This window comes from Microcaecilia unicolor, chromosome 6 (genome assembly GCF_901765095.1).
Source record: "Microcaecilia unicolor chromosome 6, aMicUni1.1, whole genome shotgun sequence".
NCBI lineage: Eukaryota > Metazoa > Chordata > Amphibia > Gymnophiona > Siphonopidae > Microcaecilia > Microcaecilia unicolor.
In genome coordinates, this window is record NC_044036.1 from 170,280,011 (window position 1) to 170,296,733 (window position 16,723).

The following is a 16,723-nucleotide window of genomic DNA, read 5'->3' on the forward strand; positions in this document are numbered from 1 at the left end:
CGTGTCCGTCTACCCCTCTCTCTTCCTCCCTCCCTCCGGCGCAGGCAGCAGTCTTTTTCAGCGTTCCTGGCAGCGGTAGCGATGTACACGCTGCCTTCGGCTCTGCCCCAAAGCCTTCTCTTCAAGTTCCTGTTCCCGCATAGGTGGGAACAGGAACTTGAAGAGAAGGCTTCTGGGGCAGACCGAAGGCAGCGTGTACATCGCTACCGTTGCCAGGAATGCTGAAAAAGCTGAAGACTGTTGCCTGCACCGGAGGGAGGGAGGAAGAGAGGGGGTAAACGGAGTCACGGTCTTGGACCTCGCGGGGGGGGGGGGCAGTAGAAGGAAGATGGATGGAACTGGGAGGGGTGGGGAGCAGAGGGAAGATGGATGGTACTGGAAGGGGTGGGGAGCAGAGGGATGGACCAGGAGATGGATGGGATTGGGAGAGGTCAGGCACAGCAGAGGGAAGGAGCAGAAGATGGATGGGACGGAGGGATGGTGAGCAGTGGGAAGGAATAGAAGATGGATGGGACTGGGAGGGGTGGGGAGCAGAGGGAAGGAGCAAGAGATGGTTGGGACTGGGAGGGGTGGGGAGCAGAGGGAAGGAGCAAGAGATGGAGGGGTGGGAAGCAGAGGGATGGACCAGGAGATGGATGGGATTGGGAGAGGTCAGGCACAGCAGAGGGAAGGAGCAGAAGATGGATGGGACAGAGGGATGGTGAGCAGAGGGAAGGAACAGAAGATGGATGGGACTGGGAGGGGTGGGGAGCAGAGGGAAGGAGCAAGAGATGGATGGGACTGGGAGGGTGGGGAGCAGAGGGAAGGAGCAAGAGATGGATGGGACTGGGAGGGTGGGCAGCAGAGGGAAGGAGCAAGAGATGGATGGGACTGGGAGGGTGGGGAGCAGAGGGAAGCCTACTGGAAAGAAGACACTGCATAAAACAAGAAACTGGGACCAAAGCAAATAGAAAAACTAAATGATCAGACAACAAAGGTAGATAAAAGTATTTTATTCATAATTTATTAATCGAAATGTGTCAGCTTTTTGAAATGTGCATCTGTGATATTTTGCCTGTAAATTTCAATTCCTTCCTCCATATTAGCATATTCATTTGCATATGTATATATGCAAATGATATGCTAATATGCTCTGCCCATTCTTTGCCCCCCCAAATGAAACAGTCAAACTACGCCTATGCTGAATATTGCTACTATCTGCATAATGTTTGGTCCAAACCACAGATATTCTGTCTCCCTTCTAAATTTAAATGGATAAACAGTGGCTGTATATTGACTTGTAGAAACCAAATTTACCTATTAAGCACTCATATGCGGTTAAGTAAGGATGTGGATTTGGTTGGTTAGGTACCTAAAAAATGTAAGTTCAAGCATGAAATATACCTACAAATTATGATTGTTGCAGTTGTCTGGGTCTTGCTGCATCCAAGTGGCAAGACCCAGACAACCTCAACAATCATGAAGCCAGTCAAGGAAGCCTAAGAGAACATATATACAAATGAAACCATGTACAACATAAGAACATAAGAATAGCTATACAGGGTCAGACCAATGGTCCATCTAGCCCAGTATCTTGCTTCCAGCAGTGGCCAAGCCAGGTCACAAATACTTGGCAGAAACCTACAAAGTAGAAAGATTGCATGCTACCAATCCCAGGGTAAGCAGTGGCTTCTCACATCTATATCAATAGCAGACTATGGCCTTTTCCCTCCAGGAACTTGTCCAAACCTTTTTTAAACCCAGATACAATTGATTTGTCACCTACAAAACTTATAGAGTGTACACTTGGAAGCAATTCTGTAAATGGGTGCTTATTTTTTAGGTGCCAAGATGGCACCTATTTGGAGTCTATGCTATAAAGGAAAATAAGCACCTATTTTACTGCTAGCGTAACATGCCAATACATTCATATAACTTAGGCTTAGCCACTTAAACGAGCCATAAAGCTGGAGTAAATGCCCACATCTAGATTGCTAATAAATATGCCTAAATTATAATATTCTATCATGTACATGTGCTACTGTTCACCCTTCCCAAACTCCACCCATCGCATTTAGGAGCCATTTTATAGAATAGTGTGTAGCCGGAATATTGGTATTCACTTGAGCATGTGCACAAGTGGTATTCTTGTCACTTACGCATGGTTTTTGTTCCTAAACTTTGGCCCCCTCTTTACAGAATTACCCCTAATGTGTACATAAAAAAGGAATATGTGAAAGGAACTGAAAAACCACCTAGGAATCGGGAAACTTTCAGAAACTCAGTAAACAAACCTCTTAATTTTTCATGTTGATTCCTAGCAGTTAGCATTGCCAACATAAATGCTGTTGAATATTGACCCATATATGTAGAGAGAACACACCACAACTTACCTCTGTTAGCATTATTAATCCAATGAAGTACGACACCACAGAAAGAGCAAGAATCAAGAGTTCCCTTCTGTAACCTCTTCGGAAAATTTTTGGGTACATGTCCACCACAGCTGTGACCAAGCTTTCCACACATACAAACTATAATAAGAAAATGGTTATAAATAATTGGTTTCTTACATCATGAATGGGATATATTTTTAAAATACAAGATGTTTGTGGGTAAATGAGTGTTTATCCATAGAAAATCCCCATTTGAAACTCTTTCTTCTCTGCCAGGAAAAGGGATAGGGATTTCATTTTGAGTAGAGAGGTGTGGTAGCCGTGTTAGTCCACTTTTAAAGGTAATCAATAGAAATAAAACAAAATAAAACATGGAAAAGAAAATAAGATGATTCCTTTTTTATTGGACATAACTTTATACATTTCTTGATCAGCTTTCGAAGGTTGCCCTTCGTCAGATCGGAAATAAGCAAATGTTGGTAGATGACAGTATATATAAGTGAAACATCAAAGCATTCTAGTGACAGTCTAACAGGATGAGGGTGGATAGGTGAGAGCTAGGAAGAGGGACAGGGGGATATGCATGGAGACAGGAGGGTGACAAAGCAGTACAATTTTATGGTTTATAATGTGCTAGAAACCCCAGATCTTTGTTAAGTCCTGTCCGGTGGATGTGAAAATATTTAATCATTCTGACTTCAAAGGTCATTCAATAGTCAAAGGTCATGACTTCAAAGGTCATTCCATTTTAAAATCTATCCACATTCTGTTTCATCTCAGACATTGAGGGGATCTTTTACTAAAGCTTAGCTCGAGTTATCTGCACCAGGGCCCATAGGAATAAATAACTCGAGCTAAGCTTTAGTAAAACACCCCCTGAGTTTGCTAAGTATATGGGCTTCAAAGCAACCCATGGCACTGGTTGCCATGGGATTTTCAATGAGAAGTTTCCACTTGAAAATGACTTTGCAGTGCCCTATGCTCTCTGAAAATTAGGATCTAGAGGAATTAGGTAGAAGGAAAATGCTTACTGGGGACGGAAGACATTCCCAGAATTAATGGCAATAGAGAAATACACTCTAAAGGGGTCCAAAATAATTGAAAGGTTAGTTTTGCTCTGTAAGTATATGTGTCTCTAGCTATATATCTCTATGTTATTTATAGATAGATAAATTAGTAAATATGATCATTTATCTTAAAATGAGTACATTATCTTACCTGACTGTCGAGTCCAAGAAATATAAGCATCATGAAAAACAGAGCAGCCCATAGTGGTGCAAGAGGCATCATGGTAACTGCTTTTGGATAAGCAATGAAGGCCAGACCGGGCCCTGGAAAGCAAAACATGCTATCACAGTAACAAATATTCAAATAAATGATTCTGAATGCTAAAGAGTAAGGGATTGATACTAGTAAACTCATGATGACCAGGTCCCGGGCAGTTATTCAGCAACATTTAACCAGGAAGGGCCAGTAAATATCTGCACAGATCACTGCAACACTATCTGCTTATTGCTGGGGCAGTCCAAGGGTGGAGCAAAGGCAGAGCCTGGAGTTGTTCAGGCACTATTGAAATTCACTGTCAGCAACCAGATAACTATCCAGGTAGGTTGGACCACAAAAATTGCAATCCCAACCACACTGTTCCTTCTAAGCTGAGTGGGAGTCCTCCAACTGCATTGCTGCCAGTAGGGGGTGCTGTTTTAATTACTAGAGACAGGCAGGTTTGAAAATGTGATAGTGAAAAAGCACCATTCCATGGCAGGGCTGTAGATGGAGGGCTCCCGTTCAGTTTAGAGGTCCCAACCTTCCTGGACATCTATCCGGGTGCTGCCACTGAATATCACTGGTATCCAGATAACTTCTGGCAGCTGCCCAAGGCCTAGATATTCAGTGCTGGTAGTTGGATATGACCTGGCAATGAATATCAGGGGTTAAACCAGCCTCAGCAGCCTGCATTTGCAAAAATGCTTACTGCCACGGGCTGAATAAAAATAACCAGTAAACGATTCTAATCACATTCTCACACATTAACTTGCTACAGGTGTACATGATATTTGTTTGAGATATGTAATGTTTAAGGATCTAAATATGTTGATGCTCAAAAACAAGCAAAGTGATAGATATAAAATATATATCATTCAAACATTTCAGAGCTAAAGACAGGCTAAAGAGTCAAGATTTTTTTTTAAATTGGAAATGAAGAAAGAAATTTCTAGAATAAAAGGTCAAAGTATGAGGCTGAAAAAAGCAAATTCAGAAGTAACATAAGGAAATATTCTTTCATGGAAAGGGCAATGGCAGCATGGGGCGTAGCCAGACTTCGGCGGGAGGGGGGTCCAGAGCCCGAGGTAAGGGGATACATTTTAGCCCCCCCGGCGCTGCCGCCGCCACCGCCCCCGCCCCCGCCATTGCTGAACCCCCCGCCACCAACTTTGACCCCCCTTCCATTGCCGACCCCCCCCCACCACCAACTTTGGCCTCCCCCCGCCATTGCCGAACCCCCCACCACCAACTTTGACCCCCCCCCCCCGCCGACGACCCTCTCGACCCCCCCTCCCATCGCCAACCCACCGTCGCATACCTTTGCTGGCGGGGGACCCCAAACCCTGCCAGCTGAGGTCCTCTTCTTCCCAATCCCACGCAAGGCTTCATTCTAGTCTGATGTCCTGCACGTTGTATGTCCAGGACGTCAGACTAGAACGAAACCTTGCACGGGATTGGGAAGAAGAGGACCTTGGCTGGCGGGGGTTGGGGTCCCCCGCCAGCAAAGGTAGGCGACGGCGGGTTGGCGATGGGAGGGGGGGTCGAGAGGGTCATCGGCAGGGGGGTCCAGGGGCAAATCTATGGGGCCCAGGCCCCATACTGGCTACGCCACTGCATGATGGAACAGCCTTGCAATGGATATATTATAGCTGTAATGCCCCCTTTGTGAGCATCCCTAAGTTTGGGGCCTCAGGAGTCCCCCTCTGGACCAGCTCCATCAGTCCCTTAAGTATGTGGGCAGAAAGGTGTTTGCAGGTGAGACTTTCCTCCCTTTTCCTCAGAAAAATCCAAATAAATACCACTGTGAACTTGTCTCCATTAGGATTTCAATCTTCTGTCTGCTGATCTACACTGATAAGTTTCTCAGAACAGAGGAATCACTCAATATTAACTTATTTTTAACCTCGGCCTCCTGTGGCAGAGACCTGTAACTGCAGCCTTGCTCAACAGTATGGAAAACCCCTCCTCTCAAACACAGAGAAATGTCCCTGTATCCTAGCTCCTTTTAAATTCCAGCCCTTTCTTGGGCAAAGCCTGTAATGGCAGCCTTGTATAGCACAGAGGACACCCCCCCCCCCCCAAAAAAAAAAAAAAAAACAGAGAAAGAGAGGAACAGAAAGTCCCCTCTATCCAAAATTCTGGTTTTCTTTACAAACAGATCCTGTTCTAATAATAATACAGTCCCTTTTTCTTACATACCAACTCATCCCTACACTCATCAGTCCAACACTAATACTCACACAGCTCCCCTAGGGCACCTTCACTTTCCCTCTCTAGGTATCAGGGTGAGGCATTTATCTTGTCATCAGAAACGCCTTCATTTGCCTTGCACAATATGGAGGGAATTCTATAAATGATGCTGTAAAATGGGTACAAAAAAAGGTGTTTTGCGCTATTCTATAAAGGGGAGGAAGGGGGGAAAGGGAATTGATATACTGCCTTTCTGTGGTTTTTGCAACTACATTCAAAGTGGTTTACATATTCAGGTACTTATTTTTTTGTACCAGGGGCAATGGAGGGTTAAGTGACTTGCCCAGAATCACAAGGAGCTGCAGTGGGAATCAAACTCAGTTCCCCAGGATCAAAGTCCACTGCACTAACCACTAGGCTATGCCTCCACTCCACTAAAGGGTGTGTGCCAGGGGCGTAGCCAGACCTCGAGGTGGAAGGAGTCCAGAGTCCAAGGTGGGGGGGCACATTTTGGTCCTCCGCCCTGCCACCACCCCCTCCGCTACCTCGCTGCCTTGCTGCCCTGCCACTCCCCACCCACTGCTGCTTCTGTATATATCTTGGCTGGCAGAGGTCCTCAACCCCTGCCAGCTGAAGCACCACCACCACAAATACCTTGGCTGGTGGGGGTCCCCAACCCCCACCAGCTGAGCTGCCAGGGGTTGGAGACTCCCGCCAGCCAAACTAGGGGCTCAGAGCAAATCTTTGGGGGGCCCAGGCCCCTGTGGCCCCATGTAGCTACACCATTGGTGTGTGCCCTTTATAGAATAGCACTTAGCACCGATTCTTACACTTAACTTCAGGCACAAGATTTATGCCTGCTGATACCTGGTACAAATGTGTACCAGGTATCAGCATTGGACGCGCGCAGACACTTACTCAGCTTAGTAAAATGGCCCCATTATATTTTAGTGCATAGTGACAAAACAAAGAAGAAAGGATCTTTTCAAACAATACCAAAATAGATTCTATATATGGCACCTGGCAAAAAAGATATGCCTAGGGGTATTCTCTAAAGTATGCTTACGTTTTATAGAATACGCCAAATTCTGATGCAGAGTAGGTGTATTCTATAATAATGTGCATAGATTTTCTAAATGCCCATGACCCACCCATTCCACACCCATAATCACACCCCTTTTCAACTATGCCACTTGAAATTTACGTGCATCACATTACAGAATACACTTTGTGGATTGTGCATGTAATTCTTAATTAATGCCAATTTGTGCTGATAATTGCTTGTTAACATCCAAAGAAGAAATCATTAAGAAACTCCAAACTGCACAGAACACAGCAGCCAGACTCATTTTTGGAAAAACAAAATACGAAAGCGCCAAACCCCTAAAAGAAAAATTACACTGGCTGCCAATTAAAGAATGTATTGCGTTCAAAATCTGCACCCTGGTACACAAAATTATTCACGGCGAAGCTCTAATCTACATGACAGACCTCATAGACTGACCAACCAGGAACACAAAAAGGTCAGCACGAACATTCCTGAACCTCCACTACCCTAGCTGCAAAGGACTAAAATATAAATCAACCTATTCATCCAGCTTCTCATACATAAGCACGCAATTATGGAATGCACTACCAAACACCATAAAATCAATGCATGACCTTACAAACTTCCGAAAATTACTAAAAACCAACCTGTTCAAAAAGGCATACCACAATTGATCCATCCTAAATACCAGACAACGAAACCAGTACTAGAAATAGACAAAAATGAACTTTCAGTACTTGACTACTTCACCTACTCTGTCAATTACTGAACTTTAACGCAATACCACTGAATTTTTTATTCAGGAAAAGAATCTTTAACACTTGACTGCTTAATTTACTTTCCACCTTATAATTGAAAGAGAAAAACGCCTAGATTTCGACCCAAATCGGGAGATAGACGTTTATCTCACAAAAACGAATAAATCGGTATAATGGAAAGCCGATTTTGGACGTTTTCAACTGCACTCCATCGCAGAAGCGTACAAAGTTGACGGGGTGTGTCGGAGGTGTGGCAAAGGTGGAACTGGGGCGTGGTTATCGGCCGAGGAGAGATGGACGCCTTTCGCCGATAATGGAAAAAAAGTATGCGTTTGTAGCTAGAATTTAGGGCACTTTTCCTGGACCCTGTTTTTCCACAAATAAGGCCCCAAAAAGTGCCCTAAATGACCAGATTACCCCCAGAGGGAATCGGGGATGACCTCCCCTGACTCCCCCAGTGGTCACTAACCCCCTCCCACCACAAAAAATGATGTTTCATAACTTTTTATTTTCACCCTCAAAATGTCATACCCACCTCCCTGGCAGCAGTATGCAGGTCCCTGGAGCAGTTGTTAGGGGGTGCAGTGGACTTCAGGCAGGTGGACCCAGGCCCATCTCCCCCCTACCTGTTACAATTGTGCTGCTTAATGCATGGAGGGGCATAATTGAACGAAAACGTCTATCTCCATGGGCATTTATCTCCGAGAACGGGTCCGTGAAGGGGTGGACCGAACCGTATGTTTGAAAAAAAATAGACGTCCATGTTTTATTCGACAATTTGTGAGCTGGGCGTTTTTGTTTTTCAGTGATAATGGAAAATGAAAACGCCCAGCTCAAAAACGAATAAATCCAAGGCATTTGTTCGTGGGAGGGGCCAGGATTCGTAGTGCACTGGTCTCCCTCACATGCCAGGACACCAACCGGGCACCTAGGGGGCACTTTTACAAAAACAGAAAAAAAAGGTAAAAGAGCTCCCAGGTGCATAGCACCCTTCCCTTGTGTGTTGAGCCCCCCCCAAATCCCCCTCAAAACCCACTGCCCACAAGTCTACACCATTACTATAGCCCTAAGGGGTGAAGGGGGGGCACCTAGATGTGGGTACAGTGGGTTTGGGGGGTTGGACGACTAAGCATTAAGCAGCACAATTGTAAAAGGTAGGGGGGGTGGGCCTGGGTCCACCTGCCTGAAGTCCACTGCACCCCCTAACAACTGCTCCAGAGACCTGCATACTGCTGCCAGGGAGGTGGGTATGACATTTGAGGGTGAAAATAAAAAGTTGTGAAACATCATTTTTTTGTGGTGGGAGGGGGTTAGTGACCACTGGGGGAGTCAGAGGAGGTCATCCCCGATTCCCTCTGGGGGTAATCTGGTCATTTAGGGCACTTTTTGGGGCCTTATTCATGGAAAAACAGGGTCCAGAAAAAGTGCCCTAAATTCTAGCTACAAACGCATACTTTTTTTCCATTATCGGCGAAAGGCGTCCATCTCTCCTCGGCCGATAACCACGCCCCAGTTCCACCTTCGCCACGCCTCCGACACGCCCCCGTCAACTTTGTACGCTTCCGCGATGGAGTGCAGTTGAAAACGTCCAAAATCGGCTTTCCATTATACCGATTTATTCGTTTTTGTGAGATAAACATCTATCTCCCGATTTGGGTCGAAATCTAGGCGTTTTTCTCTTTCAATTATAAGGTGGTTAGTCATCCAACTCCCCCAAACCCACTGTACCCACATGTAGGTGCCCCCCCTTCACCCCTTAGGGCTATAGTAATGGTGTAGACTTGTGGGCAGTGGGTTTTGAGGGGGATTTGGGGGGCTCAACACACAAGGGAAGGGTGCTATGCACCTGGGAGCTCTTTTACCTTTTTTTTTGTTTTTGTAAAAGTGCCCCCTAGGGTGCCCGGTTGGTGTCCTGGCATGTGAGGGGGACCAGTGCACTACGAATCCTGGCCCCTCCCACGAACAAATGCCTTGGATTTATTCGTTTTTGAGCTGGGCGCTTTCATTTTCCATTATCACTGAAAAACAAAAACGCCCAGCTCATAAATTGTCGAATAAAACATGGACGTCTATTTTTTTTCGAACATACTGTACGGTTCGGTCCGCCCCTTCACGGACCCGTTCTCGGAGATAAACGCCCATGGAGATAGACGTTTTCGTTCAATTATGCCCCTCTTTGTCATGTATGAACTTTACTACAATACCACTCTGTATTTCTTGATCCAGAATTGGCGATCGCCATTATGGTACAATGTAAGCCACATTGAGCCTGCAAATAGGTGGGAAAATGTGGGATACAAATGCAACAAATGCTAGTTAACCAGTTAAGATACACACATTGTTGTAGAATACATTTCGATTTCTGCACGGAAATTAAGGTGCGATACATAGAATTTGGGGGAAAGCAGAGAAGGCCAAAAGGTTCACTCAAAAGGATCTTTATTAGCTGACCCGACATGGTCATGTTTCGGCATGAGGCCTGCATCAGGAGTCAAGTGGGAAAGCCATGCTAAAAATAAAGCCACCATCACCCTAACTTTGAAGGGGACATCTAAAATGTAGCAGGTTGACATTGAGTTGGCTTTCCCACTGGACCCCTAACGCAAGCATCGTGCTGAAACATGGTTGTGTCAGGTTATCTAATAAAGATTCTTTTGATTGAATCAGTGGTTAAACCTCTATTTTTGGCCAGTGCTGCTTTTAGTGCACAGTAGCAAGGCAGGCACCATTAAGTAAGTATTCCTGACAGTGCATACAATAAGGATCTAATTCAGGTTTACCTACAACTTAATAGCTCGTAAAATTGATTTGTATGTATTTAAAATAGTTATTAATATGAATACATGAAACAAATCACTAAAGTCCCAAAATTGTGAAAAAGCCAATTGAAAAAAAATCTAAATAGAAACTGAACATTTTTCCCAGTGAACATCCTATTTCTCACATTTTTAGCTTGCAGATATCTTTTTCCAAAATTGAGGCCTGCTGTGTTACTTTTTAATTTATTATTTCAGGAATCAATGGTTAATGAATACTTGGCTACTATGACATTATTCATGGTCACTAAGGGGGTCTTTTGCTGAGGTGAGCTAGCATTTTTAGCTCATGCTAAAAATTAGAACGCCAAACGCTGACACCCATAAGAATAAAATGGGTGTCTTAGGGGATTGTTTTCTAAAGCTTACCTCGACTTATCTGCAGCAGGAATAAAATGGGCTCTGCTGCAGATAACTCGAGGTAAGCTTTAGCAAACAGGGGGGTTAGTGTTTAGCGCATGCTAATTCTTAGAGTGAGCTAAAAATGCTAGCGCACCTTAAAAGATTCCCTAAAGTGCTCCTTTGTTTTGGTCAAGTTGTGTTATAAAGCTATTAACATCAAAGCTGAAAACTGATTTCCTGCAATTTACTGAAGTCTGGCACATACTGCTCACAGATCAGTAGAACCCCTGGAAACTTAACCTTGTTTCTATTCAAAAACTGTAATGATTTTTACTACACTGTGACAACCCCCTCAGTTTGCTTAGCATTTTGCTACAATTTCAGAACCCGGTGACCTCTAGTTTCAAAATCAAGGAAGAGTTGCCATGGCAATACCCGTGAAACTGCCTGGCTTCAGACTTCCTTGGCAAGCAAGATAGAGCAGCAAAATGCAGTTTCTTTGAAGAGAAGCAATTCAATCTTTTTTTGTGTGTGTGTGTGTGTGTGTGAAAGTTGTTCAGTAATAGCTAGTTGTTTGGATATGAAATTATCCTTTTTAGCTTCACAGTTTTCTTTGGAGACTAAACCCTTGCAGTTCATTGTTAATTCATTATGTTCTGTTGAAAAATTAAGTGCATTACCCTGGGCAACATTAGATGGAATTCTTGCATCCTTTACAAATAAGTTTAATACAAGGTCAATTTGTTTTATTATGATCCTACTTCTTATTTTGACTTGATTTTCTATAATTAATTTAATTTGCTTTTACATGGATATTTATATTTCATTTTACCTTTCAGTTGAAGGTGGATTATATGATAAAATATCATAAATAGATTTTAAATTAATAAAATCAAAGCAATCCAATACATTCCTTCAAACTTCCCCATCTTACTAAAAAAAAAAAAAACCCTCTAAATAATAAATCATGGTATTCCCTTCAATCTATTTAATTCAATAACAAGTACTTTTGAAAAAGCCATCTTTTCAGGTGTTATCTAAATAGCTTAGAGTAAGAAACCATCCTAAGTTGTTTTAGTAAAGAATTCTACAAAGGACCATAACCTATGATAGCTTTATACTTTGTAGATTGAAGGCGAATCACAGATGAATTCAGAACTACCAATAGAATTTCAGACCCCCAGCGTAAACTTCATCCCAGAATATAAACCCTACTAAAATGTAACATATGCATCCAGTTTTTCCTACATAAGCACACAACTGTGGAACACACTACCAAAAGCCGTGAAAACAACGTATGACCACCTAAGCTTCCGGAAATCACTAAAAACCAACCTGTTTAAAATGGCATACCCTACCGATCCAACTTAAAGTCTGAATTCTGCACCACAACGAAACCAAAGCACGTAATGGACATAACATAACTCTTCCACTCTACGATTCCCGATTGTTTCTGTTTCACATGAGCCTTATTTTACCACAGCATCACCTTGTATTTGTTCATACCGGAGTCGGCGAACGCCTCTCCGGCACTATGTAAGCCACATTGAGCCTGCAAATAGGTGGGAAAATGTGGCATACAAATATAACAAATAAATAAATAAACATATAACTTGGAGCCATCCAATATCCAAGTCATTAGTTTTGCTTGGCTGGATATTTACAAGTATTAAACCCAAGTACCTAATTTGCAATCACAATTTAATTGAATAATGAGCCAGTTAGAAGCAATAATTGGGCCCAATCAATTATTTGTGCTGTCATTAATTAAAATTTATGCACATAAATTTACGCGGCCAGATCCGCGTATAATCCAAAAAGGGGATGCGGCCCACAATTTATGCATGTTATTATAGAATAAAGGAGATATGTACCTAATTTAGGCACAGGGATTTACACCAGGGTTTCATTGCTGTAAATCGTCGTGGTTCCCAGCACTAAGCGTTATTCTAGTGTGGCACCAAACTTTGAGCACTGTTTATAGAATAGCGCTAAGGACTATTGTTTTTTTTCAGCACTCATTTTTTAGGTGCCATTTACTGAATTTAGTCCTACAGGGCCAATTGTTAAAGGGTGTAAACTCCCAACTTTGAAAATTAGGCTTTTAATATGGCCTCTTTGAAAATTTACTATGGCTGAGTTCCTACATTTATGCTGAAAATGTCATTAGTCTTGAAAATTTAGGAACCAAAAAAGTAGATTGCAACAGGGATAGATTTATAGAAGGGAAAGAAAGGTGCTTATCACAGATTTTTTTTTTTTTTTTTTTTTTTGGGGGGGGGGGGGGGGTTGGAGAGGGGTGTTCTTAAATTGCTGCTTAAGAACTGAACTCCCTACAAGGCTTCAAGACAGCCTTACTTTTCCACACTAAAAATACAATACTCCTATTGATTGCTTTAAAGTACATGAACAATTCAACCAAGTTGGATTTCTTTGAACATGAGCTCGCAGAGAATGTATTGGTCCAAATAGCATCCTCCCCCCCCCCCCCCCCCCCCATCACCCTCTCCACCTCCTTTACTTCTGATCTAGATGGCAGGGTACAAGGAGCAAGAGATCACACCTCACTCCCTTACGGCTGAATTCCTGCAACTGAAGGACCTAATGTTAGAAAACAAAGATGCGCTGGTCGAAATGAAATTAGACATCTCTAGTCTACAAGGCCAAATAAGTACTGCACATTGATTGTACAGGCCCTTGTAGAGCCAATCCTAACCCTGCAAAAGCAGGTGAAGGTCATTCCACAACTTGAACATAACCTTGAGGATCTGAACAATAGGTTGCTATGGAATAACATTTGAGTCCTAGGTATTCCAGAAAGGTGGACATCTCAGATGTAGTAGCCTTCTTACAAGAGCTACTTAAACTGATGGATCTGGAATTTTCACAATAGTACGTTATTGTGGCCATTGGTCTTGTGTATTTTGTGATATCCAGAGGCTCTGGAGATTCTCCAGAGGTCTAAATGCAACGCGTCACTAAGATATAAAAGGAAAATAGTTTTGGTATTTCATGACTTAAATAAATCAACTGTAGCTAGTTGGAAGCAGTTCCTAGAACTTCATGAGCCATTAAAGAAGCAGAATGTTTGATATGGGCTACCCTTCCCAGCAAGTAATGCAGGTAACTTAATAATTCAAATCACAGATTTGATGACCCAGCAGCATTGCAAGATTTCATCCAAACGCTTTCTGGGGATAAAATGCAGTTATCAAATGGAATTTGCATTCAACTAACCATTTGCTGTCTTTCTTGTTGAGCTCTTGGGATTGGGTGTTGATTTGTGTATACACTACTATGGACCTGAGTGGCTCGGCAAGGTCAAAATTACATTAGAATTCTGCGACCTGGCACTCCAAGGTTACTTGTAAATGTAATTTTGTTACTGTAGTTATGACCAGTGGTTTGGATAGCATTGTACTATACCTTCCAGGCCTCCACAAAATGGATGCTGATTCAGGCCTGAGCAGTACCTCTGTTTAATTTATATGGTTTGTAGCTATGGATATACTGGGTACTGGTGGGATATTTTTGATGAAGGGATGATTTGCTGTGAGGTTTTGCTGATTTTGTGGGTATTTTGAACGTTTGAGAGATGAAACTGATGGTAACTGTGTGTATGGATGGAGATATTTCTGTGTAGTACATTAACTGGGCTTCTCAGGCATATGGTATTCAAATTATTAGTAGCTGTTAGGTTGTTTTTTGTTTTGTTTTTAAAGGGAGCTCTGGCCAGAAGTACTGTTAGGTGAGTTTTATCTGGTTCTTTGTCCGCTCCTACACAGCACTCTAAAAGGCTTGGCAAACTGTGGGACAGTTTGGATATATGGGCTTACATTGGGGATGGAATTCATTTATTAAGTTAGCTACTAAATTGGAAGGAGTAACAGCCTTTGTAATTTTCACTGTCACCAGCTTCCTTTTCTTCTTTGGGCAGGCGAGCTTTGAAGGGGTGGGGGTTGGTTGCCATGTTCTTTGGGGGATTTTTTTTTAGGACGATAAGATCACGGGTACAAGTAATTATTGTGGGGAAAATACTTGGAAACTCATATTTTATAGGGTTCATTCCTTGGGAAAACCACAGAGAACAACTATTCTCTGTGGTTTTCCCAAGAACATTGACGTTTGCGGTGTTAACTTCAAGCTGTGTGTCCATTATTTCGCTGGGTGGGCGGTATGGTTTTCTGAGATGACTGCATCAATTATTTTAGACCTTGCCTCTTTATTCTGCAGTATTTGATAGTGTGTGTATCTGTTTCTTATGGTTAATAAGTACGTTTTTTCTTTGATGACTTCATTTTGGAAGTTCCGCTCATTAAATGAAAAAAGGTTTAAATAATACTATAAAAAGGAAAGAGATGCTGCTTTATTTGAAAAGAGAACAACCTGATGTGTTTTTTTTTCTACAAGAAGTACATTTAAATCATAAAGAATATTGAAACTGTCAGATCATAGTTTTACAGTTCAGTTCTCTTCAGCCCCTGTAGGGAACAAAATGGAGTAGCTATATTACTGAAGCATTCTGTCCCGGTTACAATCTGCTCCCAATCATCAGATACAGAAGGCTGATGGATTAAACTGAAGATTACTTTGGGATAATGAGGGATAGTGCTCTGCAATATATATGCCTCTACAGCAGACTGTCCTGGTGTTTTCACTGAAATGGCAAATGCTCTAGTAGAGAGTGGGCGTAATCCAACTACACTTGCAGAGGAGTTTGATTTACTTCTGGATTTAATTCAAGACCATCAATCATCCTATAAGCTGAGGTCTACAAAACTGTGGTAGTTCCTGCATTCCACTATCAAGGTTTTGGGGCTTGCAGATTCATGGTGCCTAAAACATCTAAGAAGGACACAGTTTACCTGTTATTCTACTACATAGCACATACACCAGAACAGATTCTTTCTTTTTTTTTTTAAGTCTCAAACTTGGGTTAGTGCAGCAGACTGTGATTCTGGGGAACTGGGTTTGATTCCTACTGCAGCTCCCTGTGACTCTGGGCAAGTCACTTAACCCTCCAATGCCCCAGGTACAAATAAGTGCCTGTATATACCATGCAAACTGCTTTGAATGTAGTTGCAAAAGAAAAACACACACCAAAAGGTGGTATATCAAGTCCCATTCCCCTTTCTAAGTAATGTGCTTTCCTGAAATGAAGTATATAGCAATATATGATCATGCAGTGGTATCCTTATCCATAAATATATTGTGGGCTGATCTGCAGAGGACCATTTTTTTTCACTGGGGGCTGCATCACAAACCATTTATTGGAGATTTAATGCTGGATCCCTTAAGAGTCCCTTAAGCGGGCATGTGAAATTATTTTGCCCACAATAAATGGGAGGATATCTCCCTTACAGTGGGGTCAGATGCTTCTAATGTGGCCATTTAGTGTCAGGTTATCAACTTTTCAGCTATGATGGATGAATAAATAAATCAATACTCTGGAACAAATCAAATCAAATCTAGAGATAATTCTCTACATATATAAACTTCATTTGCTTCTAAGTCAGCAGACTGAGAGTACTAATTTTTGTCAAAAGTTGCATATTATGAAGGTTGTAAGAAGAATAGAGAACAAGAGAAGAAATAAAGTTCAAGTGCAGGTGATCCAGTATATGAAGATGAAAAGATAGCACATAGGGCCTGATTTTCAGACCACGGGAGGTAGCCGGTCTGCCTCCCACTGTCAGCGATGAGCATGGACATTTAATACCGGGCTATTTCCAGGGACAAGCATTGAATATCTGGTTACATAATAACATAAGAGAACATAAGAGTAGCCATACTGGATCAGACCAATGGTCCATCTAGCCCAGTATCCTGTTATCCAAACAGTGGCCAAGCCATACTACAAATCTCAGGGCAAGCAGTTGCTTCTCGTGTCTGTCTCAATAGTTTATTTATGGCCACTAAGATCATCGCTGG

The 16,723-nt window shown here is 42.6% G+C and overlaps 1 protein-coding gene across 3 annotated transcripts in view; it reads right to left on the reverse strand.

Moving 5' to 3' along the window:
• SLC6A11 (solute carrier family 6 member 11) overlaps positions 1-16,723 on the reverse strand; it is a 310,046-nt gene that overhangs the window by 21,825 nt on the left and 271,498 nt on the right. For all 3 annotated transcript variants that reach the window (XM_030207198.1, XM_030207197.1, XM_030207199.1), the window contains 2 exons: positions 3,591-3,703; positions 2,373-2,510 (listed from right to left, as the gene is read on the reverse strand). In XM_030207198.1, the coding sequence (XP_030063058.1) occupies positions 2,373-2,510; positions 3,591-3,703 (251 nt within the window). The remainder of the gene's footprint in view (positions 1-2,372; positions 2,511-3,590; positions 3,704-16,723) is intronic.